The 24,259-nt window shown below is 36.8% G+C and overlaps 1 protein-coding gene across 5 annotated transcripts in view; it reads right to left on the reverse strand.

Moving 5' to 3' along the window:
- LOC118441289 (uncharacterized) overlaps positions 1-24,259 on the reverse strand; it is a 176,949-nt gene that overhangs the window by 48,374 nt on the left and 104,316 nt on the right. For 2 of the 5 annotated variants that reach the window (XM_035865473.2, XM_085660235.1), the window contains one exon: positions 9,500-9,758. In XM_035865473.2, the coding sequence (XP_035721366.1) occupies positions 9,500-9,545 (46 nt within the window). In that variant the 5' untranslated portion in view covers positions 9,546-9,758. Of the gene's footprint in view, positions 1-9,499; positions 9,759-14,710; positions 15,497-16,850; positions 16,993-24,259 lie in introns of those variants that run through there. The other 3 variants (XM_035865470.2, XM_035865471.2, XM_035865469.2) reach the window with 3 other exon arrangements.

The raw sequence follows: 24,259 nt of genomic DNA on the forward strand, positions 1-24,259 counted from the left end.
TATTTTTATTATTATTATTATTATTATTATTATTATTATTATTATTATTATTATTATTATTATTATTATGTGAAATATAATACGGAGATATCTGACAAAAGGATAAAAAAAAAAAAAAAAAAAAAGGAAAAAGGAACGAACCAGAAAGAAAAAAAGAAAAGAAAAAAAATATTATTAATAAATTAAATATTAATTTTAAACGAACAATCACTGTATGTATTTGTTTCTTAATTGTTAATTGATTCAACGAAATTATAATATCAAGATTTATCTTTTATCCCTCGATACGCTTTATCAATAATAACCAATATCGAATTCGTCTTCACGAAGATTGAATATCTTTCGAACGATTGATTCTCATGCTACGGGCTCTTAGTGAAAACGAATATGCGATGATTGTGCTTGGCTGCGGCAGTAATTAACGAGGATTCGAGAGAGAAAGAGAGAGATGGAAATTTCTTCTCTCCCTCTCTCTTTTTTTTTTCTTTTTTTTTTTAATACGTAGTCAGTACGCTCTCACACGATTCAGTACGTGATGACTCGCTTTGAAGCACTTAACGAAGCGACGGCGAAACCCGTCGTTCGTTTCTGACGAGGTTCGAAAAAAAATAGAATGAAAGGGATGAGTACAGAGAGAGAGAGAGAGAGAGAGAGAGAGAGAGAGAGAGAGAGAGGGATGGCAGCTTGTCGGACGTGAATGGATGAGTTTGAAGAGAAATTAATGCGAAACCAGGTGGACGCGCGAAGGGTTAACGATTTGACAGAAGCTGAGCGGCATAGAGTAGAACAGAGCTGAGAGAGACAGAAACCGAGACAGAAAGAGAGTGTGAGAAAGGGACAGAGAGAAAAAGAGAATGAGAGAGAGAGAGAGAGAGAGAGACAGAGGAAAAGAGAGAGAAGCTGCGCGGTGGGCACCAATCGTTTTATCACCGAATTAAGTTAAATTAAGGCTGCTCCCTAGGGAAACCGTACCTTCGCACTGTTACTTCGGCTCTTTCGTACTTTTAACTCGAAATTCAGAATTATCGCTCTTTCCTGTGCCCTCTCCCGTATTTCCGGTTACGTAAATTAAAAAAAAAAAAAAAAAGACAAAAGAAAAAAAAGAATATAGTAAAAAGAAAATTAAAAAAAGAAAAAAAAAAAGGACTGTATTATTCCTCACCTGTGTCAAGCATTGTCAAAGAGAGTGTAAGAAACCATTAATGTTATTATATTTTTGTCCCAAAAAAAAAAAAAAAAAAAAAAAAAAAAAAAAGTAATAAAGCTAATCACGTAGAAAAAGAAAAAAAATGCGAACTTTTGTACTCAATTTAAATGGAAACGTTGGAACGATACGACAAAATGTTTCGACGAACGACGATAATTCCATCATCGGATAAACGTGGATTAAGAATTGATGTAGGATATCAGCTCTTGGATTTGTACGGCGACATGTGATTTATTTCTTTTTGCATTCGTTTATTGGTTTCTTTTTGTTTTTCTTTTTTGTCGTCGTTGTTGGGTTTTTTTTTTCTTTCTTCTCTTTGTCTTTCCTTTTTCTTTTTTTTTTTTTTTTCTTTTTTTTTTCTTTTCTTTTGCTCCTCCGAGAATTATTCTCCACCTACGATTCCCCATTGCGAGCGCTCGGAAATTCAACTCACGTATGCGCGTGGCTCCGTCCTAACTAATTCAGGGCTTTTCTTTTTTTACACTCGTACACATTCTCGTTCACGTACCGAAATTCACGTCGAAAATGTACGGAGTAGCGGAAACGATCGAGGAAAAGCTACGATCGCATCGAATGTCGCCTCGTAATTCGTCGCGCGTGATCGTCTCTCTCTCTCTCTCTCTCTGATAAAGATAGAATGAAAGTGAGAGAGAGAGGAGGGAGGGGGAGGAAAAAAGCTCTTCTATCTTGTGAAATCTCAGGGAAGGAATCACGTTACACGTTTATCGTCAAATGAAATCGTACGTGTTTTATCGCACGAGTCTCACTCGAATTGGATAGTAACTTGCTCAAACGTATTTTTAATTTTTCTTTTCTTTTCTTTTCTTTTCTTTTCTTATCTTTCCTTTTCTTTCGAAACGCAAATGTTAATGAAATATCTGTGGAATATATTTGGCTATAGTTTTAACAACGATGTCATAAATTTCATTCGACAAATATCGAAATAAGAATGCATCGTTATCTCGATATTACGTAGAATTATAAAAGTTCGAAATTAATGACATATTTTTCGTTCGTTACACGTTCGATTTAAACTGTTTTCCCGCGAGATCACGTACATCGTAGAAAAACTTTTTGATCCGTAACAACATCAGGAGGAAGGGAGATATTCGAAAGTTACATCGAAAGGACCCGCTGATCATAGCCATCGCTTCCACCAAGATTGTGACTGGATTCACGAGACGTTCTTCGCCGAAAGGGCCACGAAATCTATTTTCGTTGCATGCCTTGCATACGTAATTTCGTTTACGCTTCTAACTTTTTCTCCTCGAATCGACTGGCAAAATCTTTCGATTTTTTTTAATCAAAGAAAAAAAAAAAAAAGAAAAAAAAAAGAAACAAATCAAACCAAATATCATCAATTATATTCGTTATTCTTTATTTTTCGTATGTTTAAAATTCGTATAATAAAAAAAAAAAAGGAATTAATCCGCTTTTATATCGCGGATAATATGTTTTTCGTGAAATCATTCATTGTGAACTCGAATTTGAGAGAGAATATTATCGAGTGAGATAGAGTAAAAAAGAGAGAGAGAGAGAGAGAGAGAGAGAGAGAGAAAATGTCCTATAAAATTACATGATCCTGGCTCATCGATCAGGGATGGTACGTCGACTCGAAACTTGATTTACATATCTCCACGGATTCTCCCTATTCTCTTTTTCATCCAATATCATTATCAATGGCTAACGCAACCTTTCGCTCTTTTTTTTTTCCAAATGACAAAATCGAATTATCACGAAACGAACTTAATTAGGCTCAAACGAATCGGTTAAGTTCTTTCGGCGAATTGACGCGTTGGTTGCATCTACGCGTTACCTACCTCGTTAAATTTCATTCGCCTCGTAATTCCCGAGAAGGTACCTCTAAGTACAGCTTCCTCTCAAACCACGTAGTAGTCTTTAATTATGTTGGTCGCTTTGCGTCGGCCAGTCGAAAGTTGACTTCGAAATGTAGACGCAAAGAAAATAGAGGGGGAGAGAGAGAGAGAGAGAGAGAGAGAGAAGATGTCGATGTGAAATACGACACGCGACATTTTCCTGTTTCCGTCGTTGAAACCAGCCCGTTTACATTTCCTAGCTTTCTCTCCCTTAATGACGCGCGTTGCTCGTTAACCAGATGTTAACGAGCGACGTCTTCGTTACGTAACCTTTAACCAAAAATAAGTAATTTCCTGAGTATTGCCGCTGACTCGATTCAAACGATGACTTCTTTTGCCCCTGATTAATTCGTAGCGACCAGAGATACTCTGATATTTTCGATTATCATCACTTCTACAAGAGATTTTTTTATGATCACGAAAAAAAAAGAAAAAAAAAATAATAAACGAAAGGATTCGTAGCTGCGGTAAAAGTACAAAAAGAAAATGAAAAAGAAAAAAAAGAAAACAATAATCGTTTAGCTTATTGCGATAACATCGTAATTTACAAATTCGCAAGGTTGGTTCATTTGATTACTTTTACGAGCAATAGATATATGTACATACATACAGTGTATACGTTCGCGTTCCATTAGACGTCTCGCCAATGGCAACTTTACGATCTCGTTTCGAAATTGTATCCGTACGCGTATGCGTAGATGATGCGTGTATACGTGCATGTATGTGGGCAATGGCGTCTCGTTTAAGCGGGAAATTGAAAATTATCGAACCAATGGCGTACCCGTACGCTTATCCGCACGCGCACGCGTATCTATACATTCCCTTAACGCCGATTGCAACGTGCATGTTTTATGCAATGACAATTAGCGAAATTCACTTTGAGAGTCGGCATCATATCGGTTTTACGTGAGCCCATCCGGAATACGAGAATGACCGCAACTAGTAACTGCTCGCGCGACCCTTGCCACACCACCCGATACATAATTTAACGATGGCAGTTCGGCGCGAATGCGAACCTATGCGCAAAACTCGTTAGTAATTTCGTCGAATCGATTTCCCGACCATTCCAGACGTCGTTAAATATCGATTTGCGCATCTCCCCTTTTATGAAAGTGAACGTGTTCGATGGGAAACAGGAGTCGATGAACTTGCTCCTAAATTATCTTATTCAACGATATGACATGCCATTGGATGTTGACAGAAATTTCAAATGAAATATAAATCTCAATATGAGCCCTTATAGAATGTACAAGATTTTCAAAAATAATAATGATTTGGTAAATTTGGAATATTGATCATTTTATTTGTTCTATTCTAATTCATTTATAAATTCTAAGATCTTATTTAAGTCTGATATAAAATCGTACGACGAAAAGAAAAGGATGGAATAAATTTCGTTCAAAGAACAATGATAGCTTTTTCACCATCGAAAAGTATATAAAATTACTATACAGGGCGAATTTCTGAAGCGAACTTTACACACACACACACACACACACACACACACACACATATATATATATATATATAATACATATCTATAATAGAGACTTCGACCTAAGTTAATAATCCTCAACAGAAATTCTCCAAAAGCTTAGGATAATCCGGCCTGAACCATCGTAATATATAATTATCGCGAAAAGTTTTTCCCCTTCACATCTGTGACCTCGAAAATAATTCAATGAAATTAATCGATTTTTCGAACCCGCAATTTCCATTTGGTACCACAGAGCTTAAGAATTAATAATCGTCGAGTGGTACCTTTTTTTGGAATACTTTTCTATTGCGGAAATTTCAAACTTTCTCGTGACTTATAACGACAGAGTTTATGTAAGTCATTTCAAAAGTAAGTGGAAAGTAAGTAAGCTTTCGTGACAGGAGTACGTCGATAAACGTTACCGTTCTTTAACATGGGCTCTTAACGATCATGTCAATTCTATGTGAAATGTTGTACAAACATCGTTTCTTCATAGTACTTTCGTTCTAGAAAAGATCAAGGCCAACTAATCAACCGTGCAGAACTTCTGCTTCGTTGACATCTCTTATTATTGACAACTCTTTTTTTTTCTTTCTTTTTTTCTTTCTTTCGAGTACCTCCAACTATATCGACGATTTAGCAAAATAACCGTACTATTTGGAAAGATTTCTTTAAATATTCACCGACGCAATATTAAAGTGATTTTTTGAAAGACCAATTGAATCGCTTTCCAATTTATAATAATTGTCAAATGTATGTCGAGATAAGATAGGTTAACAATTGCGAAGCCCTTAGGATAAGAGGGAAGCTATATATATATATATATATACATATAAAATACGTATATGTATATATTATAATCCCTTTAAACTCGCATTGTAAGTACCTATCTTATCAAAAGACATGGCCCGTATCGAAAAATCCTTGCGAAACGTTATCGGCTATATACCACCCCCTCCTTATCGTCGAAAACGCATCGTCGCTTCACGAGTCGCTACCTTATCGCATAATCGTAAATCACGAATACTCTTTCAGTATTATTCCGTAGAAAAGTTTCGCGAATGTATTCTCAAAATTTATCGTTCCTTCCTGTTCCGCCCGACAATCGCCTGGAATTCGAAACGCACTCCCAGGACGTAGAATTTCGACGACACCTCCAATATTCTCAAGAATTTTTCTTTTGACAGTTTAAGTGAAAAACTACGATATCGGGTCGGCTCTCGATAGATCACGTCAAAGAATTTCCCGGACTATGAAGAAGAAGAAGAAGAAGAAGATGAAGAAGAAGAATAAGAAGAAGATCGATCTCTTCGAGATGTCTGTGTATCGAGATTATCACATGGTCGATCTTTTCTTTGATTAATAATATCGAGAAACAATGATACGGATATCCAATTCTTTTTTTTATTTTTTTATTTTCTTTTTTTTTTTTTTTTTTTTTTTTTTTTTAGAATCGCATTTAACAAGTATAAGAAACAATAATATCGAATCGATAGATTCGATAGAAGGTATAAATGTTATTTCTTTCTTCCTGCAGTAGTTCCGTTTCGTAATTGTTGTACACGGTTCGAGTTAAAAGTTCGAAGCTAACCACGATTGATAGACAGGAGAATAGGGAAAGAAAGAAAACAAACAAAAAAAAAAAAAAGAAAAAAAAAAGAAAAAAGAACGAAACAAACGAAACTAAAAAAAAAAAAAAGAAAAAACAAAAAGAACTAAAATAAAAAGCGGAGTGAAAATGTGCGGTGGAAAGAGAAAAAGAGAAAAAAGAAAAAGGAATTAATAAAAAATAAACGAAAAAAAGAAGAAATAATTAGTCAGTTTGGCTGAAGGGCAGACGCTTCTTGAAGTGTATGAAAAATTAATGATATCGTACTCCCTTTCTCGCCCTCGTTCTCGCAAGAGCTCTCGCTTTCTACCCTTTCCGGGTGGTGTTACTCCTCTCTCTCTCCTCCTCTTTGATTCCGTCCGTTTACTCTTCAGTTTTCTTTTTTTCTTTTTCTTTAACAAAGCGCATTTCCCTTCATTGCCGCACCCACCTTCGACGATCTCGCGTGTCTCAACGAAATTTAGCCCCACCGCGATCTCCGATAGGCTCTATAATTATCCCGTTTTATCTTCATCAGGTGGGGTAACTCTACGGGGTTGCGAGAGGTGACTCGTGGAAACGATATAGCAACTACCTCTTCTCCATCGTTATCCTTCAGCCCCTTTCCTCTTATTCTTCTTCTATCTTTCATTCTCTATTTCCCTTCTTTCCCCGCTAACTTTCGTATATGTACGTACTTACTCGAGTATGTTTTTCGATTTAAGTCCAACACGCTCGAACGTTTTCGTTCGACCGAAAGAATAATACAAGTAAGTCCTTTCTACAATTTTGCATTCCAAAGGGAGTTAATTTAGAATATTATAGGACATTTACAAAGAGCCCTTCGTACTCGTTCACCTGTATAAATATGTTTTATCATTCTCTCTCTTTTTCCATCTTTTTCTCTTCCTCTTCCTCTTCCTCTCATTTCCTTTTAATTTATCTTCCTTAACCGCGTCAATCATATTCCTCTCATACTCTTTTGCCCGTATCATTTTTCAACTTTTTTCTCCTACCTAATAAAAGAATCGATAAATTATCCTCGTTGGTAAGATGTGATTTTGAGTGCCTGATCTATTCACCTGCTACTTCTCGATATATATACGTACAAACATACACGCACGCATGCACAAACATATATTGGGGAAAGACAGAAATATAGAAATACTTTAATCCTTAGAATTAGAGTTACCAATACGTATCTAATTATTACCAATAGTTCGATCAAAGGATAATAAATTTCCGATGAGCCGGATAACGATAGCAACTTGTTCAATGCAGCGCAATGATTACGCGTACGCGAATTACATCGAAATAACATAGATATTGAAAATCAAAACCGTATGTAAATTATCGTGGTTGAATAGAGGTAGAGAAAGATAGAAAGGAAGAGGAGTTCATTAGCACAACAGCCCACAAATAGCATGTTAGCGAAATATTTGCCGTTAATATTACATGGTTATAAAAGCGATTGAAACACTCATACATTATATTGTCCCGCATCGACAAACTGTGAAAGCATCTGACCAATTCTGTGGAATATGGAGAATCTCTCGCGTCAGTTTGATTTCCAAATACCATTCAACATGTAGATATATCTACATATGCAACTCCGCTACTCTCTCCCTACTCTCTCTATCCCTGTCTCTTTTTCTCATTCAATATTTTCTTTAGCAATTAAGTCATCGATTGCAGTTCTTCTTAAAAGTATTTCTCTCTCTTTCTCTCTCTCTCTCTCTCTCTCTCTCTCTCTCTCTGTCTCTTTCTCTCTGTCAGCTTTCTTTCTTTTCGGCTTTCTCAAGTCGTATTCGTTCGACGCATCTTTTATTTATTTATGCTAACTCATCCTCTTTCTACAATCCGCCTTGCCATCGAGAAGAAGACCGATTTTAAAATTTCATATTGAGCCCACTCGCGTATTCGCAGTCTCCATATTGATATGTATGGCGCAATGCACTTTACTCTTCTTGGCCCGACCGCTTTTCATTTCCCGAGTTTTACTTCTCCTAGCCCTTCTCAATCCTTATACGTCCCTTCTCCCTTCCAAGAGCCAAACTAAATGTAAAAACGTCCGGGTACCTGTAGCTACAAAGAGAGAGAGAGAAAGAGAGAGAGAGAGAGAGAGAGAAATGCGTGTGTGCTCGTGAAACTAAGAAAGCCTCTCTCATGCTTTCTTTTCTTCCTTTCCTTTCCCTTTTTTCTTCCCTTCGTCTTCCCTCTCATAACTAAACCCTTTTCCCTTTCTTTTTTTGCCTTTTTCCAAAAGGCGTCTCTGAATTTACTTCACCTCATACGTTTTATCTACCTCAAGAGTTATATTTCCATGAGTGGATATCAAAGAATAACCATGAGATCGTGAGAAGTTTTTTTTATTTTCCCTTGGCGGAGCTTGGAACGGTCGATTTTTAAGATCTACGATTAATCTCACCTTTCACGGCTTAAAAATATTGTTCTTTCGGTTACTTCATCTTGTAAAGAGCGAGAGAGAGAAAGAGAGAGAGAGAGAGGAAAAGAAAAAAAGAAAGAGAAAAGAAAACTTCATGTTATAAAAATCTTCGTATTACGATTGTTGTTATTCGCCAATAAAATAAAATGAGATCTTCCAGACAGCTTGACACAAAAGTTAATTAACTAATCTTGAATCCTAACGTCTGTAAAATCTCTCTCTCTCTCTCTCTCTCTCTCTCTCTCTCTCTCTCTCTTCCTTTTATCTTCTCTTTCTTATTCTCTTTCCTCGTACCGTGTAGCGGAACGTAATAAATTTCAGCTATTTTAGTTTTAGCTACCTCGCTCTTACCATTTCTACTCGTATCCTTCTCTTCCCATCCATTGCCATCTTCCGTCTTTTCTTTCATCTTACTTTCCTGCACGTTTCTCTCATAAAATCATGATTAGCGCAACGTAACGGGTTAACGTAATTAGAAAATATGTTATAATTCTGTTGTTATTTTAATTTATACATACGGTACCTTCTCTCTTAGGGATAATTTTAGAAGGAATTATGGAGTTTCTTCTATTAGTCATTTGACTGTAAGGTAAAAAAAAAAAAAAAAAAAAAAAAAAAGAAAGAAAAATAAAGGAAAATAAAAATTTTACGAATCCTCGATGATCTTCCCCGCTCTCCTTTTTATTTTTGTTTTTTTCTTTCTTCATTTTCTTCATTTTTCTTTTCATTTCTTTTTGGATGCAAAGAATTGTAAACACACACACACACACACATATATAACGTTCTACGGTTAACCGATTTTTCATGGTCAAGAATGATGAAATGCTCGGCTAGTGGAACGATCCCGGAAGTGTTTGTCGAAAGCAAATTTACAAAGGGCGAAAAAGCTCGAAGGCATACTCACCTTCTTGCCTGAGCAGCACCACGAAGAGTAGAAGCGCAAGATCCATCGCTTGGGGGGGGGTGGTTTCCCACCCTCTCTCTTTCTCTCTCTCTCTCTCTCCTCTTCCCACCACCACTACACAACCACCGATACTTGTATAGACTCTTCTCTTTCTTCTACCTCCAACGATACTCCGTTGTCACCGAAGTTCCCTTCCTCCTTCTCCTCCTCCTTCTTCTTCCTCTCTTTCTTCTTTTTCTTCTTTTTCTTCTTCTTGTTCCTAACGAAAAAACGTGTCCAAGAATAACGATCGAATATATTATATAGCGTTGAGCGCGGGTTCTACTCTTTCGATGAACGGTTATACGCGCTCGGCTCGGTGCGTTCGCTAATGAACGCTCGTGTTTCAATTATTTTCCACCCTCTACGTCTCCGTCCCTCGCCACCCAACCTTGATTATATTTCCGATCGCGACAAGCTGACCAGCCGTCGACGCGCCTATCCGTGCGGGGTCACGCACCAAATAGATAGAAAGATAGATAGATAGATAGATATATGGATGGTAGATAGCTGAATAGAGAAAGATGAAATGACAAATAAACAAAGAGAGGGAGAGAGAGAGAGAGAGAGAGAGAGAGAAAAAGAAAGGGAGAGAGAATTGGACGGGAAGTCAGCTGAAAGAATATACAACTTTGTGTATTTGACTTCTGTACAATTTTTTAATTGCTTGTAAAATTCTTTCGATTTGTTCGATCGTCAATACAAATTAACAAACTATCGGAAATCATCCTGGAATCGTAAGAAGAAAGAAAGAATAATATTTACCGTTTGTAAAAGGTTCTTTGCTATCAAAGTGCAAACAATTTTATTAGACGATCGCAATGATCGTAGAAAAATAAGTGCAATCAAATCAGAGAGGAATTGAAAGTAAACTTTGATTCACGTAAATTTGAATTTTTTTTTTAATGAGAAAATGCAACAAGTAACAAGATTTCTCTTTTTCTTTATCTCTCTCTCTCTCTCTCTCTCTCTCTCTCTCTCTCTCTCTCTCTTGATTCGCTTTTTATCTTCACGCAAAGTTCACCATTTTCTGTCTCGTTGATTCCTAAGTCTTAACCACAGCTTTATTTTACCGCTTGGTGAATATAAAAAAAAGAAGAATAAAAGAAGAAAAAGAGAGAAAAAATAAACAAAGAGAGAGAGAGAGAGAATAAAATGAAGAGAAAAAGAAGAAATCGTCTACCCCTTCTTTTACACCCTTTATGAGGCCAACCCTTAAGCAAGAATCCTGCCGCGCGTTACGACTCTCGCTTCGTTGCACGCAATTTAACCTCGACAAACGTTTTCCTCGTGTTCTAGACTCTCGTGTAAGTACGTTCCTCCCCTTAAGACGTAAGTTCATGTCTCTTGATAAATTCTATCTTGATTTGGTGTACCTAATTAATGCTTGGAAATATAGATAGACCACCGTAACATAAAGTGCATCTTTAATCTTGAATATGACATGTCTTTTCTAACTTTCAAATCGTTCAAAATTATCCATTTCACAGAAATCCCGACTCGTGATCAAATAATGATCGATAACGTGATTCCGAGAATAAATAAATTGAAAGTAAATAGCTTCAGAGAATTTTAAACGCGATAGCGTACTTTTTATAAAAGAAAATAAAGTCAGGTCAGGGTTTATCCTATCGTATCGTTATCAGTTATACGATCGCAAAAGAAGATATCTCTTCGTCTTCATCCCTGTGTTCCTTGCTTTTTAAATGCAACCCCTCGGCTTCGTGTATTTTTCACGCAACAGTGCACTTTAAGAGTCTTCTTAAGTATCACCTGACACTTTCCTGACTCGACTTTGCTTAAGCTCCTACCGTTATATCGTTTTAATCCAAGAGTACCGAAACTTGTTACTTCCTAGCAATTATCATTTTTCTCTTCTTGACAGAGAAAAATAATACTTATTAAGAAATAGAATGATTATTAACACAACAATTCTTTTTTCTTTTATTCTTTTTATTTTTATATTATTTTCTTTTTTTTTTTTTTTTCTTGATCCGGCGAATCCTAAGTTATTTAAATTGTTTTATTGAACGATCGATTTACGAATTTATTAAATCAGTTTTTTTCATTGAACAAAACTGATCGGATGACAGTACTAAAGAAATCTTCCATTGTTTACAACATTCATGATTTGATTAATAAGTCTCGCTTTTCGACTCACGGAATACCGATATACGAGTTTAAATCTTTGCTTATCGAATTTCCAAAAATATTTAGATATCTAAATTATTACGAGCAATTTAAATATAGTTTTGACAAAATAAATGTACAAAGCTCGCGTCGTGTGCGTTTTATTTCAGAGTGAATAGAACGAATCAGATTGAATATGAACGTTTGATTCGGCAAAGAGTTATTTTTTTTATTTTTTCATTTCTTTTTCTCTCGTCAAAAAAAAAAATTGTTTTCGAAGAAAGAAAGAAAAAGGTTATAGAAAGTCACAAGTACGATGTCGAGAGCCAGTTCCTACAGATTTTAAATGCAACTTGTTGCGATCTCGCTCACTGAGATTCTTCCGTTTGCAAACGTTCTACGTATCTGCATATGCGTGTATGTGTGTTTGTATATATATATATATTTATGTGTGTGTGTGTGTGTATGTTCTGTGCCAGTAACCATGTGAACTTTTTCGGTCCGTAAAAATATCAGATTTATGTATATATATATATATATGTACGTACAGACCAGTACGTGTATGTGTGTGTGTATGTTGTATCATCTATAAAACGTACATATGCACACGTATACGAATCATCTGTCGCCTTTCGAAAACTGATCGATAGCTTGCCTTTTTGTGTCCAAACTTGGAAATATGTATGTATGAGATGCTCGCGGAAGAACGAAACGGGAAGAAGTTTGCTTTACGAAAGAAATGGAGGAAAAGAGAATGAGAGAGAGAGAGAGAGAGAGAGAGAGAGAGAGAGAGAGAGATGTCGTAATACGATAAAAGATAAAAGATACACGTTTCGTTTTATCGCTTGTATTTCTTCTAACCATCCACCCTCTATCGTTTGTTCGTGCATTGAAAATTCCCTCGATATTTCGAGAGAACTTTGTATGACGTCCATGATGCGTTACGTTATCATGTAAATCCAAAAAAGAAAGTAGAAAGATTTCGTAATTTTTCTCGACGTGCCTTTGAAACGCGTTTGAAAATTTTCAAAGCTTTCTCATCCATCTATCTCTTTCTCTCTCTTTTTATCTCTTTATCGTTCTCTGTCTTTCACTCTTTCTCTCTCTCTCTCTCTCTCTATATATATATATATTTTTTTTTTTCTTTGATCTTTTTAATGAACACGGTGCGTCGAATGTCCGAGATTTCAGATGTAGTCAATGGTTCGAATTACTTATTTCTCCCATTTTGTATCCTTCAAAGGTGTTCTCGTTGCTCGCATGAGTTTTCCATATTTTCAATAGCGATGCACAATCACACGTATAAGAAGATATATATATATATATATAGAGAGAGAGAGAGAGAGAGAGAGAAAGAGGTGCGTTCGCGAGGTCATGAGTTCGAGTCGCGTGAGCGGAAATCGCTTCGACCGAGACCAATTCCCTTTTCGGTTCCGTTCGAGAGAAGGGTGGACTGTACGCTCGTTCATTTATTTATTTCCTGATTTATTTACTTTCTTTGGAGCGACCGTACGCAAACATGTATGTACATATATATATATATATGTATATATATATATATGTATACATAGGATCGATCGATCGTATAGTCGAAAAATTCGTTTTCTCTGCTCGTATCTTGCCAAGACACGTCCCAAGACGCTCTCCAATTTCTCTCGATGTGTGACGTAGCTTCTTCTCTCACTCGAGCGGCTTTTCGACGAACGATAAAAACGAAACTAAAGATCGATCGTTGACGTTCGCTTAACATTAAATATCCTTATTCCTAAATCCTCCGAGAAACGTAAAAAGATTTTATTTCGAAAAGCTCACATACATATCTCTCATGTTACCTACAAGAAACGTCGACGATCTATGGATCCCTTTCTTCGATATTTACAAATCGAATGTAAAATTATGATCGACGATGTTCCCAGCCACGAAACCCGATGCTTCATAAAATTCGACGATATTCTTTTTCGAAACGATGGTAATTTCTAATCGAACGAACCAACTACCATCATGAATATTTTACGATCGTATTGGAGTTCGTCTACGAAAACGTCGATTTTAAGGGCAACAACTTTCAAGGGTATTCAAGTAGGGAGTGTTTGTTTATCGGTAGATAACATTACTTCCCCGCAAATCCTAATGTTTTCTGAATGGAATAAATTTGAATCGGTAATAAACGAGATTTTCCATATTCTCTCGTCGATCGAGTCCTGTTTACGTTCTTAGAATTAATCTATGATCGTAAATCAAACTTTGAGTCAATCACGATGACTGATCCCCTCTTTTGCATAAAATTAATAAATTGATAATTAATTCGTCCGTCTTTTACGATTAGAAATAATTATCTTTCTGTTACGATTCGATCGAATCAAATTTTTCGATTGTAATATTATCCAGTCGATTCGACTTTCATAATTAGTTTCGAGAGATCAAGTGCGATTTATCGACATAGGATTACGACGTTATTTTCATCCTTTTGTCGCTCGTTTCGTTTATTATCATCCAATCGATGATTCTATCGCAACCGTGCACGACTAACTGGCTTTACTCTCAATCCCACTGTACGGTCTAGAATAGAAGGTGAAAGCTTACTACCGCAAGGTTTATCTGGAACGCGATCCTTCATTCCGTCGAGTAGAGCTTTTCCGCGTTCCCGAAAGGGATGTAAATCCGTCGATGTGTCCGAATAGACTAATGAAATGAGAATACATTTCTAACGCGAGACATTTGACCTAGGTTACGAAAGATTTGTATTTGCGTTTTCTCTCCCTCTCTCTCTCTCTCTCTCTCTCTCTCTCTTTCTCCTTTCGTTTATTCGTTTTCCAATATTACACACCATTTAATTAGCTCATAACGTTTGTATACTTTCTTGAACAATTCGAAATTGATAAACAATTTATTTATATATATATATATCCATCTATTTCTCTATATCTTTTTTCCTTTATTATACATTATTGTCCAATAATAAAACAATTAACAAGAGTTAATCATATTCGGCATGTATAAGCCGAATATGCAAGAGGAACGTCGAACGATTTTCAATCGTACCTCCGATGATCTCCGATCGAAGTTAAGAGCGACTTCCCGCGATTCCAAGCGGTGCATCGAAATTCTTCCGTCTCGACGAGCACATCCCGAACGAACGAGCGTGCGAATCGCGGAAGGTTCGTCGTTTCCACCCAACGAATTCACCGAAGCGTTCGCGTAGCGCGAAATTTAGAGCCACCAACAGAGTCGCCGTTCACTCGCGGCTACGTACATCTCCTCTATTTCTCTATTATCCTTGATATCTCTCACTGTTTCTATACGCGTCAATTTCCTTCCGCGAATTTTCACTTTATCAAAGCGTACGACGATAAAATGCACATTTTCCAAAATCGTTCTCGAAGGTGAACGATTAATCGTACAGTATGATCCTCGACCCATCGACTTCTTCTTCGAATTCGATGAATTTCACTGTATTCCTTTTGATTGCTCCAAAAATTGTCACTTCACGAATACATATCCATATTTTTATTAAACAACATATAAACTAAAATTAAATATATACGAATATATAAATATACTTTTTCATAGAAAAACTCGATGCACTTTATATTACATTACCGTGTAAAATTACCGAGCGATTCTATTTCTTTTAATTTTCTTTTCTCTCTCTCTCTCTCTCTCTCTCTCTCTCTCTCTCTTTCACGCTCTTTTAAATTACATACTTAAACGAATTTGATAATTATCCTTTATCGTAAAATTCGCGTGAAGAATTGCACGTTCGCGACGTAAAAAAGGATCGAAGAGAGAAGCCTTTGTAGTCCGAGCGAAAGCTCGCGTCGCGGATGGCCGATGCCGACTACGAAAGCAGCTCGAGGACGCGCCGTTTCTCGCGTCCATGCGCCCGCCGGCTTACCTGGGCGCAAGCGCACTTATTTTCGACTCGCAGACTCGAATCAGGTGCGAGTGCACGCGACCGCTTTTTCTTATACCTCCTACCCTTCTTTCTTCTCCGACTACCCCCTCTCTGTTTAACCCTCATCCCTCTATGAAAACCCTCCTCGTCCCTTCTTACCATCTAATCCTCAATCCTCAACTTCGAACCCCTAAACTCTCTTTCCTTCTCGACTACTGATTCCGTATAAAACTTGCGACCTTATTACCGCCTCGCCAACTTCCATTTCAACGTTCATCCTTATTGTTACCGATCTCTCCCTCGACTATGTATGCGTCCTAACCAATCCTCTGTTCCTTTCCCGTCGTCCCTGCCATGTGTCCCAGCTCAATGCTGTCACTGTCACCTTTATCGTATCTACTTTTCCGTAATCTTATGATAATACTCTTAAACTCACATTTAAATGCACTTGAAACTTCTTCTCGTCTTTTTCTTCTTTGTTACATCCTTGACTTTTCGTCTCGTAGTTACAAAGAAAGGTAGATTGTAATATGTCGTTGTAGAAATGTACGATGTTAGAAAGTATCGACCAAATTTACGAATATATATATATATATATATATATATATATATATATATTTATATATACCTATGCGTATCTATGTATATATATTATCTATAGAATTGAGAGAATGTTTTCGCGAATGTTGTTTGTTAGTTCGCATTTTGTCACTACGTTCGCAGAAAATAAACGTACGTAGTATATACAATTCTAACGCTTGGATACACTTCCATTTATGTGTGTATATATATATATGTATAGAGAGAGAGAGAGAGAGAGAGAGAGAGAGAGAGTTAAACAAAAGAATTTAGATAAACTTTAACTGCGCATATTGAAATTTCATTCACATTTTCTCCTTTTCCATTTGTTACGTTATTTCATTCTCTAAAGTTATGAATTATGATAGAGTAATACAATGAGTAGAAGAGGAAAAAAAAATATTTTACTCGAAATTACAGTTGTTAGGAAATTTCGTTCATTAATTGCATTATAATTTTTCAGAAATACAGAAAGAAAAAGTGAGATAGATATATAGGTAGAGAGAGAGAGAGAGAGACAGAGAGAGAAAGAGAGAGAGTGGGAGAGACAAAGAGATAGACAGACAGACGTGCGATCGCATTTACGAAAGCTTCTGTAAATCGGACTGGCAAAGACGCACTGCTACGTTTCGAAGTTTCGAAAGACAGAGCCGTGAAATACTCTCGGCAATGGATAATTCCATTGTTGCTTCGCCGCGCGTGCTTTACCAACTTGTACGTGACGAAGTCGCGTAAATACGGTTCCGATTCCAGCTTCAACTCCAACTCCAGCTTCAGCTTCAGTTCCAGCTTCTTAGTTCCAGTTCCATCTTGAAGCGAAGAGAGAGCTCCGAGCGTCGTACCAGGATCGTGTCTTTCGTATGACTAATCGTCGTACTGACGATCGATAAGTCAATCACAATAAACACGATCGTTCTAATATACTACGAAGTTACGCGAGCTCTGATTCCGAGAATTATAAAACAACAAAAAAAGTACCTAGAAGTATTTGTATACGTATGTTATTACGTCGACAATCGTCGACAAGGTCGTATCGATCAAGGACGTTAACAGATAAACTGTTGGTAAAGCGTTTAATATCGTGTATACATTGTCACGATAAGCGATCGTTATAATGTAATTCCTTAGAAACGATAATTGTATGCCTTGTACGTAATAAGAAAAGACTTTGAAAGGGCAAGGAAACGTTGTGCCGAATAGAATAAGAAGAGGGAATGCGCGCGTGCGCAAGAGGAACAGAGAGAGAGAGAGAGAGAGAGAGAGAGAGAGAGAGAGAGAGAGAGAGAGAGAGGGAAAGAGAAAGAGCCTTATGAATGTAAAATAGGCGAGAAACTTGCCAGGAACGCAATGGTATCGCGTCACGGCAGTTGGTAATATAAATACATATTAATTTTACGCGTTCTATCGTTTTGCACGAAGAAAAATTATACGACGTTGTGGATGCAATTTCTTCGTAAAAATTTTTTCTTTTCTTTTCTATCTTTTCCTTTCCTTCCATTAAATATTCCCTTTTCACGTGTAGAAGAGAACAAGAGTAGGTAGATAGATTATATTTATGAAAATTATTTCAGGGTCTTTAGTTTTCTTTCTCTTTCTCTCTCAGTAGTAAATTTACTGCAGTTTCTCACATGCTGAAGGTGATGTAACGAGCCATTTCGTTTGTTACACCGCGCCGACGATAACCATAATCGTTAAGGTTTATGCGCTTCTACCAGGCGTAGGTACGTAAATGCAAGACAAAATGAAATTTCGCAAACGATTAAGGCGCATTGTTGTTACATCTCTCGCCCCGGCGAGACTGGGCCCTTTTCGTTCTCATTATTATTTGCGCAGCTTGTTCCGCTCGACTGGCACGTGCTGATACTACGAGAAAATGGGAAGGAAATTTCCTGGACTAAAAAAGAAAAAAGAAAAAAAAAAATTAAGAGACGACCGCGCGCGCCTTCAATGAAATCGAAAAAATCCCATCTCTCTTTCTCTTTGCAGTATTCGAACGTCATTCGTATAACGTAATTCTTCTCGAGTTACGGAGACGTATTACTTGACGATTTGTGACGATTACTGATGAAATTGTCAAATACAAAATGAAGGATTGAATCGAGAGCGCTGACAATGAGAACTCGTTTGGGTGCCTAATGTTAATCGAAAGAATAAGCGCGACGAGCTGGGGCCTCGCAAAGAAAAGACGTTCTCATCGAGCCGCGAGAAAATTTCGCAAAGGTCGGCGGGTTATAATGCGAGCTTGGAAGATCGAAATTAAGGTTAAAGCCGCATTTGTTCCGCGAGTTCGTTTTTCCCGCTTACGAAGCTGCACCACCACGACGTCGTAAAGACGTAAAGAGGAGGATGGCCGATGAAATTTCTTCCCATGAAAATCGACGATCTCGAAAAAAATTCGTGAACATGGAAATTTTTCTTTATCGTTTACTTGTTTTATTTTCTCCTTTTTTATTCTTTTTCTTTTTTCTTCTTCTTCTTTATTTCAACAAGGTCACATTTTAAAGCTCGAAAATTCTCTCCTTCCAAACGTCTAAAATTAAACAATTGTTACTTCTGATAATTTTGTAATTATTTAAACGATTATAATGTATACGAATTAAAGAAAATTAACATTTAAACAATTATATAGCTTGTAAAGCGCGTTAAATATAAAATAATATCAATGTAACTCGCATTAATGCAAGATAAGAAAATTCAAATTTCTTTATATTATTTTTATTTATTCTTATACGTTCGTATTAATTATTATTTAAGATTTTCCATTAAAATATCAAACTTTCTATTTTATTCATGCTCGCCATCATATCCACATATTCATTCTAATTATTCTTATTAATTATTATTAATCCTTATTTATTTCTTATTTACAGGATTCAGGTAGAACTGTTGGTTGTTCCATTTCAATTAATCTATCTTCATAGAAGTATAATCTGACATTTCTGATTTTTTTTCCTTGTTTTTGTCAGACGTACTATTACTTTTACTGGATAAAAAAATTTCTGTCGCATACTAACTTGATTGTCAGGTTACGTGTGAAAGGAGTATAACCTATGCAAGCTTAGCTATTGTAACACTATCGTTACAATAGGTGCATAGGAGAAACAGTGTTTCCCTATTGCTCTTGTAGTTCATATTTTGTTCATATCTGTCGCTAAAGTCGCATACGCTATGAACGAAAGGTGGTGAACAGCCTTAAAATCGTGCTTATCTTGCCAAATGAATAATTCATCGTTTCAATTTAGCCTAGCGCGTCTTGCGCGAAATTTCACCGGTCAATGGTGGAAAAGAAGAAGAAAATAAAAAAGAAAAGAAAGAGAAAGAGAGAGAGAGAGAGAGAGAGAGAGAGAGAGAAAAAAGAAAGAAAAAAGATTAACACAATGGCAGAATGAGAATCGCTATTTAACGTCATACGAAAGAGAACTCTAGGAGAAAGGGAACTCCTTTTCTACGAGTTTCATCTAAATATATTTTCAAGATATCGCTACTTCGGGAATAAGTATGTCGTATTACGATACATAACTCTACGGTGTTCCTTCGAGAATCGAAATCATTCTTGCTTTGAAAATTTCCAAGGGAAAAACGGCGAACTCGATAAATTTTTGTGTTTTACAATGATTTCGTTGGGACTTTTTACAGTCTATAAAGAAAAAGGAACGCGTTTGCGTTCTCGTTATTGTCGAGGGAACAAGACAATGTCGTGTTATATCTTCAGCCGTATTATACCACCGATCGTATTTCCGATTTTATGAGAAGGGGTAAACTTGTGTGTGTGTGTGTGTGTGTGTGTGTGTGTGCGGGTGTCTGCATGTACTGTTTTTGATAGAAAGTAAAATTTTTGAAGGTGGTATCCTTTCGAAAGAATTCTAAACGGACCATTTTTTTCACTTTCTCTTTATTTTTCGAGTTCTCTCTTCGAGGACTGAATTAAGAATAGATTCGTACTACTTAACATCGAATAAATAATACATTACATACTTTTACATCTTGCGGAATAATGGCATCGACCATCCTTTTTACTTCGTCGCGCAACCTTGACTAGTCGTCAGACACCAAGGAAAATCCTCTTTCCCTTGGAGCTTCCTAGCCTGTCTGCATTATCACCACCCTTCTAGCGTCGACTGCTGGCACCCGTGCACTTTCGCCACTTCGAGCGACGTGCCTGCTTCTGTTACAGTTTCTGGGTACCCCGTACAAGATAGAAAGAGAGAGAAATATATATATATATATATATATATATACATAGATAGATAGAGAGAGAGAGAGAGAGGGAGGGAGAAAGAAAGAGAGCGAGATAGAAACGTGCTCTCGAAAGAGGCCGAGGAACGAGGATCTTTCCTAGTTACGGGAGTTAATATTTATCGAGACTCTCTGTAATCTTCCATCGTAGTTGAGTCTGAGAAGGTCTCTCTCGCTTCCACGACTGTCAGCGTCACTCTTTTATCCCCTTACCACCTTTAACCTAACCCAGCCATACCCTCGAAAAGGAGGAAAAATAATTAAAGTAAAGTAACTTTGAACCAGCTATCTTCGACTTTTACAAGATACGTACCTACTTCCTGTTCTTTAGCCCGAGGGTATATTCGAAGGTACACCGATGGAAAGTTAAATCCTTTCACGAACATTCTGGATGTCCACCGATGAGATTTCGAAAAAAAGAAAAAAAAAAAAAAAGGAAAAAGAAAAAAGAAAAGAAAAAGAAAGAAAGAAAATGAAGAAAAAAGAAAGAAAAAAGAAATAAAGAATAGAGAATAGCAATTCCAACGAATTCTTAATGGGATAAGGGAATAAAAGGAATGATCTTTAAGCACTTTAAGGTTAAAAAGAAAAACGGGCAATATCTTTTCCATTTATTATATCTCGTTTCTTTCGTTACCAGAGGAAACGAAAGAAATAAAGAAAGAAAACATAGAGAAGGAAACATAGAGAAGATGCAGGAATCCTAGGTGAAGGTGGTATCACTCTAAGAATACAATGCTTCGCCAATGTAAAACATATTTTCGCGATATAACGGGCGATATACGCGAGAGAGTAGATATTTCATTCCCCTTGCGACTCGATCTAAGAGTTTTATATTCTTTATGTCGTGAAAGAAGAGAGTTCCTTGCAAAAGGGACTGTCGCCGCGACGGTCGCGCGTTCGTCATTTTTATTACGATGATTTTTTTTTTTTTTTTTTTTTTTAGAGTTATCGCAGGATAGAAAGAAAGATAAAAAAAAAGAAAGAAAGAAAGAAAGAAAAGAAGATGGTAAAAAGTATATAGATAAATATTAATTTACATATATACATAGTATAAGGTGTAAAGATATTCCGTCGAAGAGACACGAGGAATGGAATAGAGTGAGGAATAGAAAAGGAGAAAAAATCTTTGCGTATCCTTTCTTCGGCAACAAAAGAAAAATAAGAAGAAGAAAAAGAAGGAAGGACGAACGTGAACTTGCGTCAAATGTGGGATCGGAAGATACGATTTGAGACTCGATGATACGTTTTATCGATCCTTTTCGATAGGTAGACACGTGGATGGCCTAAGGCGAATAAGTTCCAAGTAGAAATGTTCCACTTTCAACGATATCGCCAATAAATGCAGTCGTCCGTCGCCGTTATCGTCGCCGTTATCATCGTCGTTTTGATATCCAGTCGTATCGACGTGTCGCTTCTTCTTGGTGTAAAGCAAAAACAAGAGATATAGAAGACCAAAGGGAGAGACAGAGATAGATAGAGGTAGAAAGAGAGAGAGAGAGAGAGAGGGAGAGAGGGAGAGAGTGATAGAGAAATGTCGACGCTATTAGGAATAGTGCCACTTGATTTACAGCATAACGCGTACGATATCTGCGCACGATCGCGACCCCACGTCGATTAATTGGCCCAACGCGTCGAGCAGTTAATTTATAGATGTGCCAATCTCTCAAAGAGCTTGCCAACAAGTGGGCAAATAGTTATTGACGAAGGTAACGAAGGCTCCCTGAGTATTTCTCTCTTTCCCTTTCTCTCTCTCTCTCTCTCTCTCTCTCTGTCTTTCTCTCTCTCTCCTACTCTATCTCATTCTATTTGCTAATTTCTAAAAGAGCTCTCCAATGCGACGTGAAACGATGCGATGAGTTCTCGTTTCGAGAATCAACCCTACGCGATTTTATTCGTTTTCTCGACCGGAATTTTTTCTTTCTTTTCTCTTTTTTCATTCTCTCTTTCCACCCCCCCCTCTCCCCCTCCTGATAGAATCACACCGATAATTTTTCCATTAATGGAGATCAAAGAGAAACACGTTTTCTCTTTTTCTTTTTTCTCTTTTTTTTTTTTTTTGTTTTATTTTTTTTTCACTAATTACACATTCCCATTTATATAATTTTCTTTTTCGTGAAAAATCACGGGATTCTGTTGGTGTTCCTGTTTCAACATTAGTATGAAAAGTTTCCAATTATTTACCGCGAAATTTTAAATGTTAATTCAAAAAGCGCGAATGATAACGCAATCGAAACGTAAAAATCATTAATGATCGCATTTTGTTAATACACACAGGAAAAAAATATAGAAAAGAAAGAAAAGGAGGATGAGAGAGAAACCACGTACGAGGATAATTCGCGTCGGCCTAACGGAAGAGCATGCTCGTTCACTCAGACTCGTTGTCTGGGATGGTGGTCCTTTGGGAGGCTGAAAATGTACTTTTTATCGTACTGCATCTTGCATGCATCGCGGTATCGGTCGCGCCCATGCATATTTCCTGGCACGTATCGTCGATGTACACGCACACCCACAGAAATAGATACACCGACGTAACAACCAGAAAGTAGAGATAGATAGAGAGATAGGGATAGAGATAAAGATAGATAGAGAGAGAGATAGAGAGAGAGAGAGAGAGAGAGAGAGTGAGAGAGGTAAAGAGAGAGAAAGAGAGAGAAAACTAAAAGAGAAAGAAGAGGAAGTAAATGTGTAAGGTCGAGCTCGTAAGTGTATATTCATGAGATTGGTCGAAAATCGATATACTACCTTGACTCTTTCTTTTGCAATAGCGAGAGATGAAACTAACGCGAGCTACTGGTAAAGACGAAAGTCATAGGATAATTTTCGAGACCAATACATCGATGCCACATTGATGTTTCATCACAGTAACGTTTATCTCCCATCGAACGAAACGTTTACGATACGTTTCGTGCTTCTTAAATTATGTATGAAATCGATGGGTCATCCATCGTTCGACCGCTACATTCCATCGAATCGATATGTATATATATATATATATATATATATATATATATATATACAGAGAGATAGATAGATAGGGAGAGAGAGAGAGAGAGAGAGAGAGAGAGAGAAGGAATATGTTTGTGTGAATATCCACGAACATGCATATCACGTGAGTGACGTTGAAATTATTCTACGTGTGCATTCGCGCGAGAACGTGCACCGACTCGTCCTCCTCAAATTCATCAAATTGCTATGCCGTTGAAAATTACTTCAACCCTTCTGCCCTGTTAATTTGATAGCCTTTTCTTTGAAATTTATACACTTTCCTCTTATTTCTTAGTTATCTTTTAGATTTTCTTTTCTTCTCTCGTCATGATTTTCTTTTTTCGATTTTATAAATATAAATGAGAGAATATTTCATATTTTTATATGAAAATATACACGTTATATTATTAAGAGAAATTTATGAAAAATAGAGAACGTATATACGTGTGTGAAACAGAGAGAGAGAGAGAGAGGCAGAGAGAGAAAGAGAGAGAAAGCAGACAGATGAAACGTGCGTTAAAATCTAATGATGGCACCCCAGTTTGTTCGTTCTTGTCGATGAACTTGGCGAATTAATCCTCGAGGTTTTAAGACCCATTATGTCCTAGACATATAGAACGTAGTACATTGAATCTTGGAAATTGTGAACTTTTCACTCAAGATTCATACTTGCGAAACATTCGATAGAAGTTGCATTCCACAGTTAAGTCCTCTTATATTGTTCTTGTGTGTGTATGTGTATCTATTCAAAGATCATTTGAAGATTATAATGAATTCGTAGAATATTTGTATAACAACTAAAATATTCTATATTTTCTCTCTCTCTTCTTCTCTCTCTTGTTTCTTGGAATTTTCACTCACGTAACAAATCGAGAGTGAAACATTTTTCGAGA

This window comes from Vespa mandarinia, chromosome 11, assembly GCF_050613455.1.
Source record: "Vespa mandarinia isolate Hongniang chromosome 11, ASM5061345v1, whole genome shotgun sequence".
Classification (NCBI taxonomy): domain Eukaryota; kingdom Metazoa; phylum Arthropoda; class Insecta; order Hymenoptera; family Vespidae; genus Vespa; species Vespa mandarinia.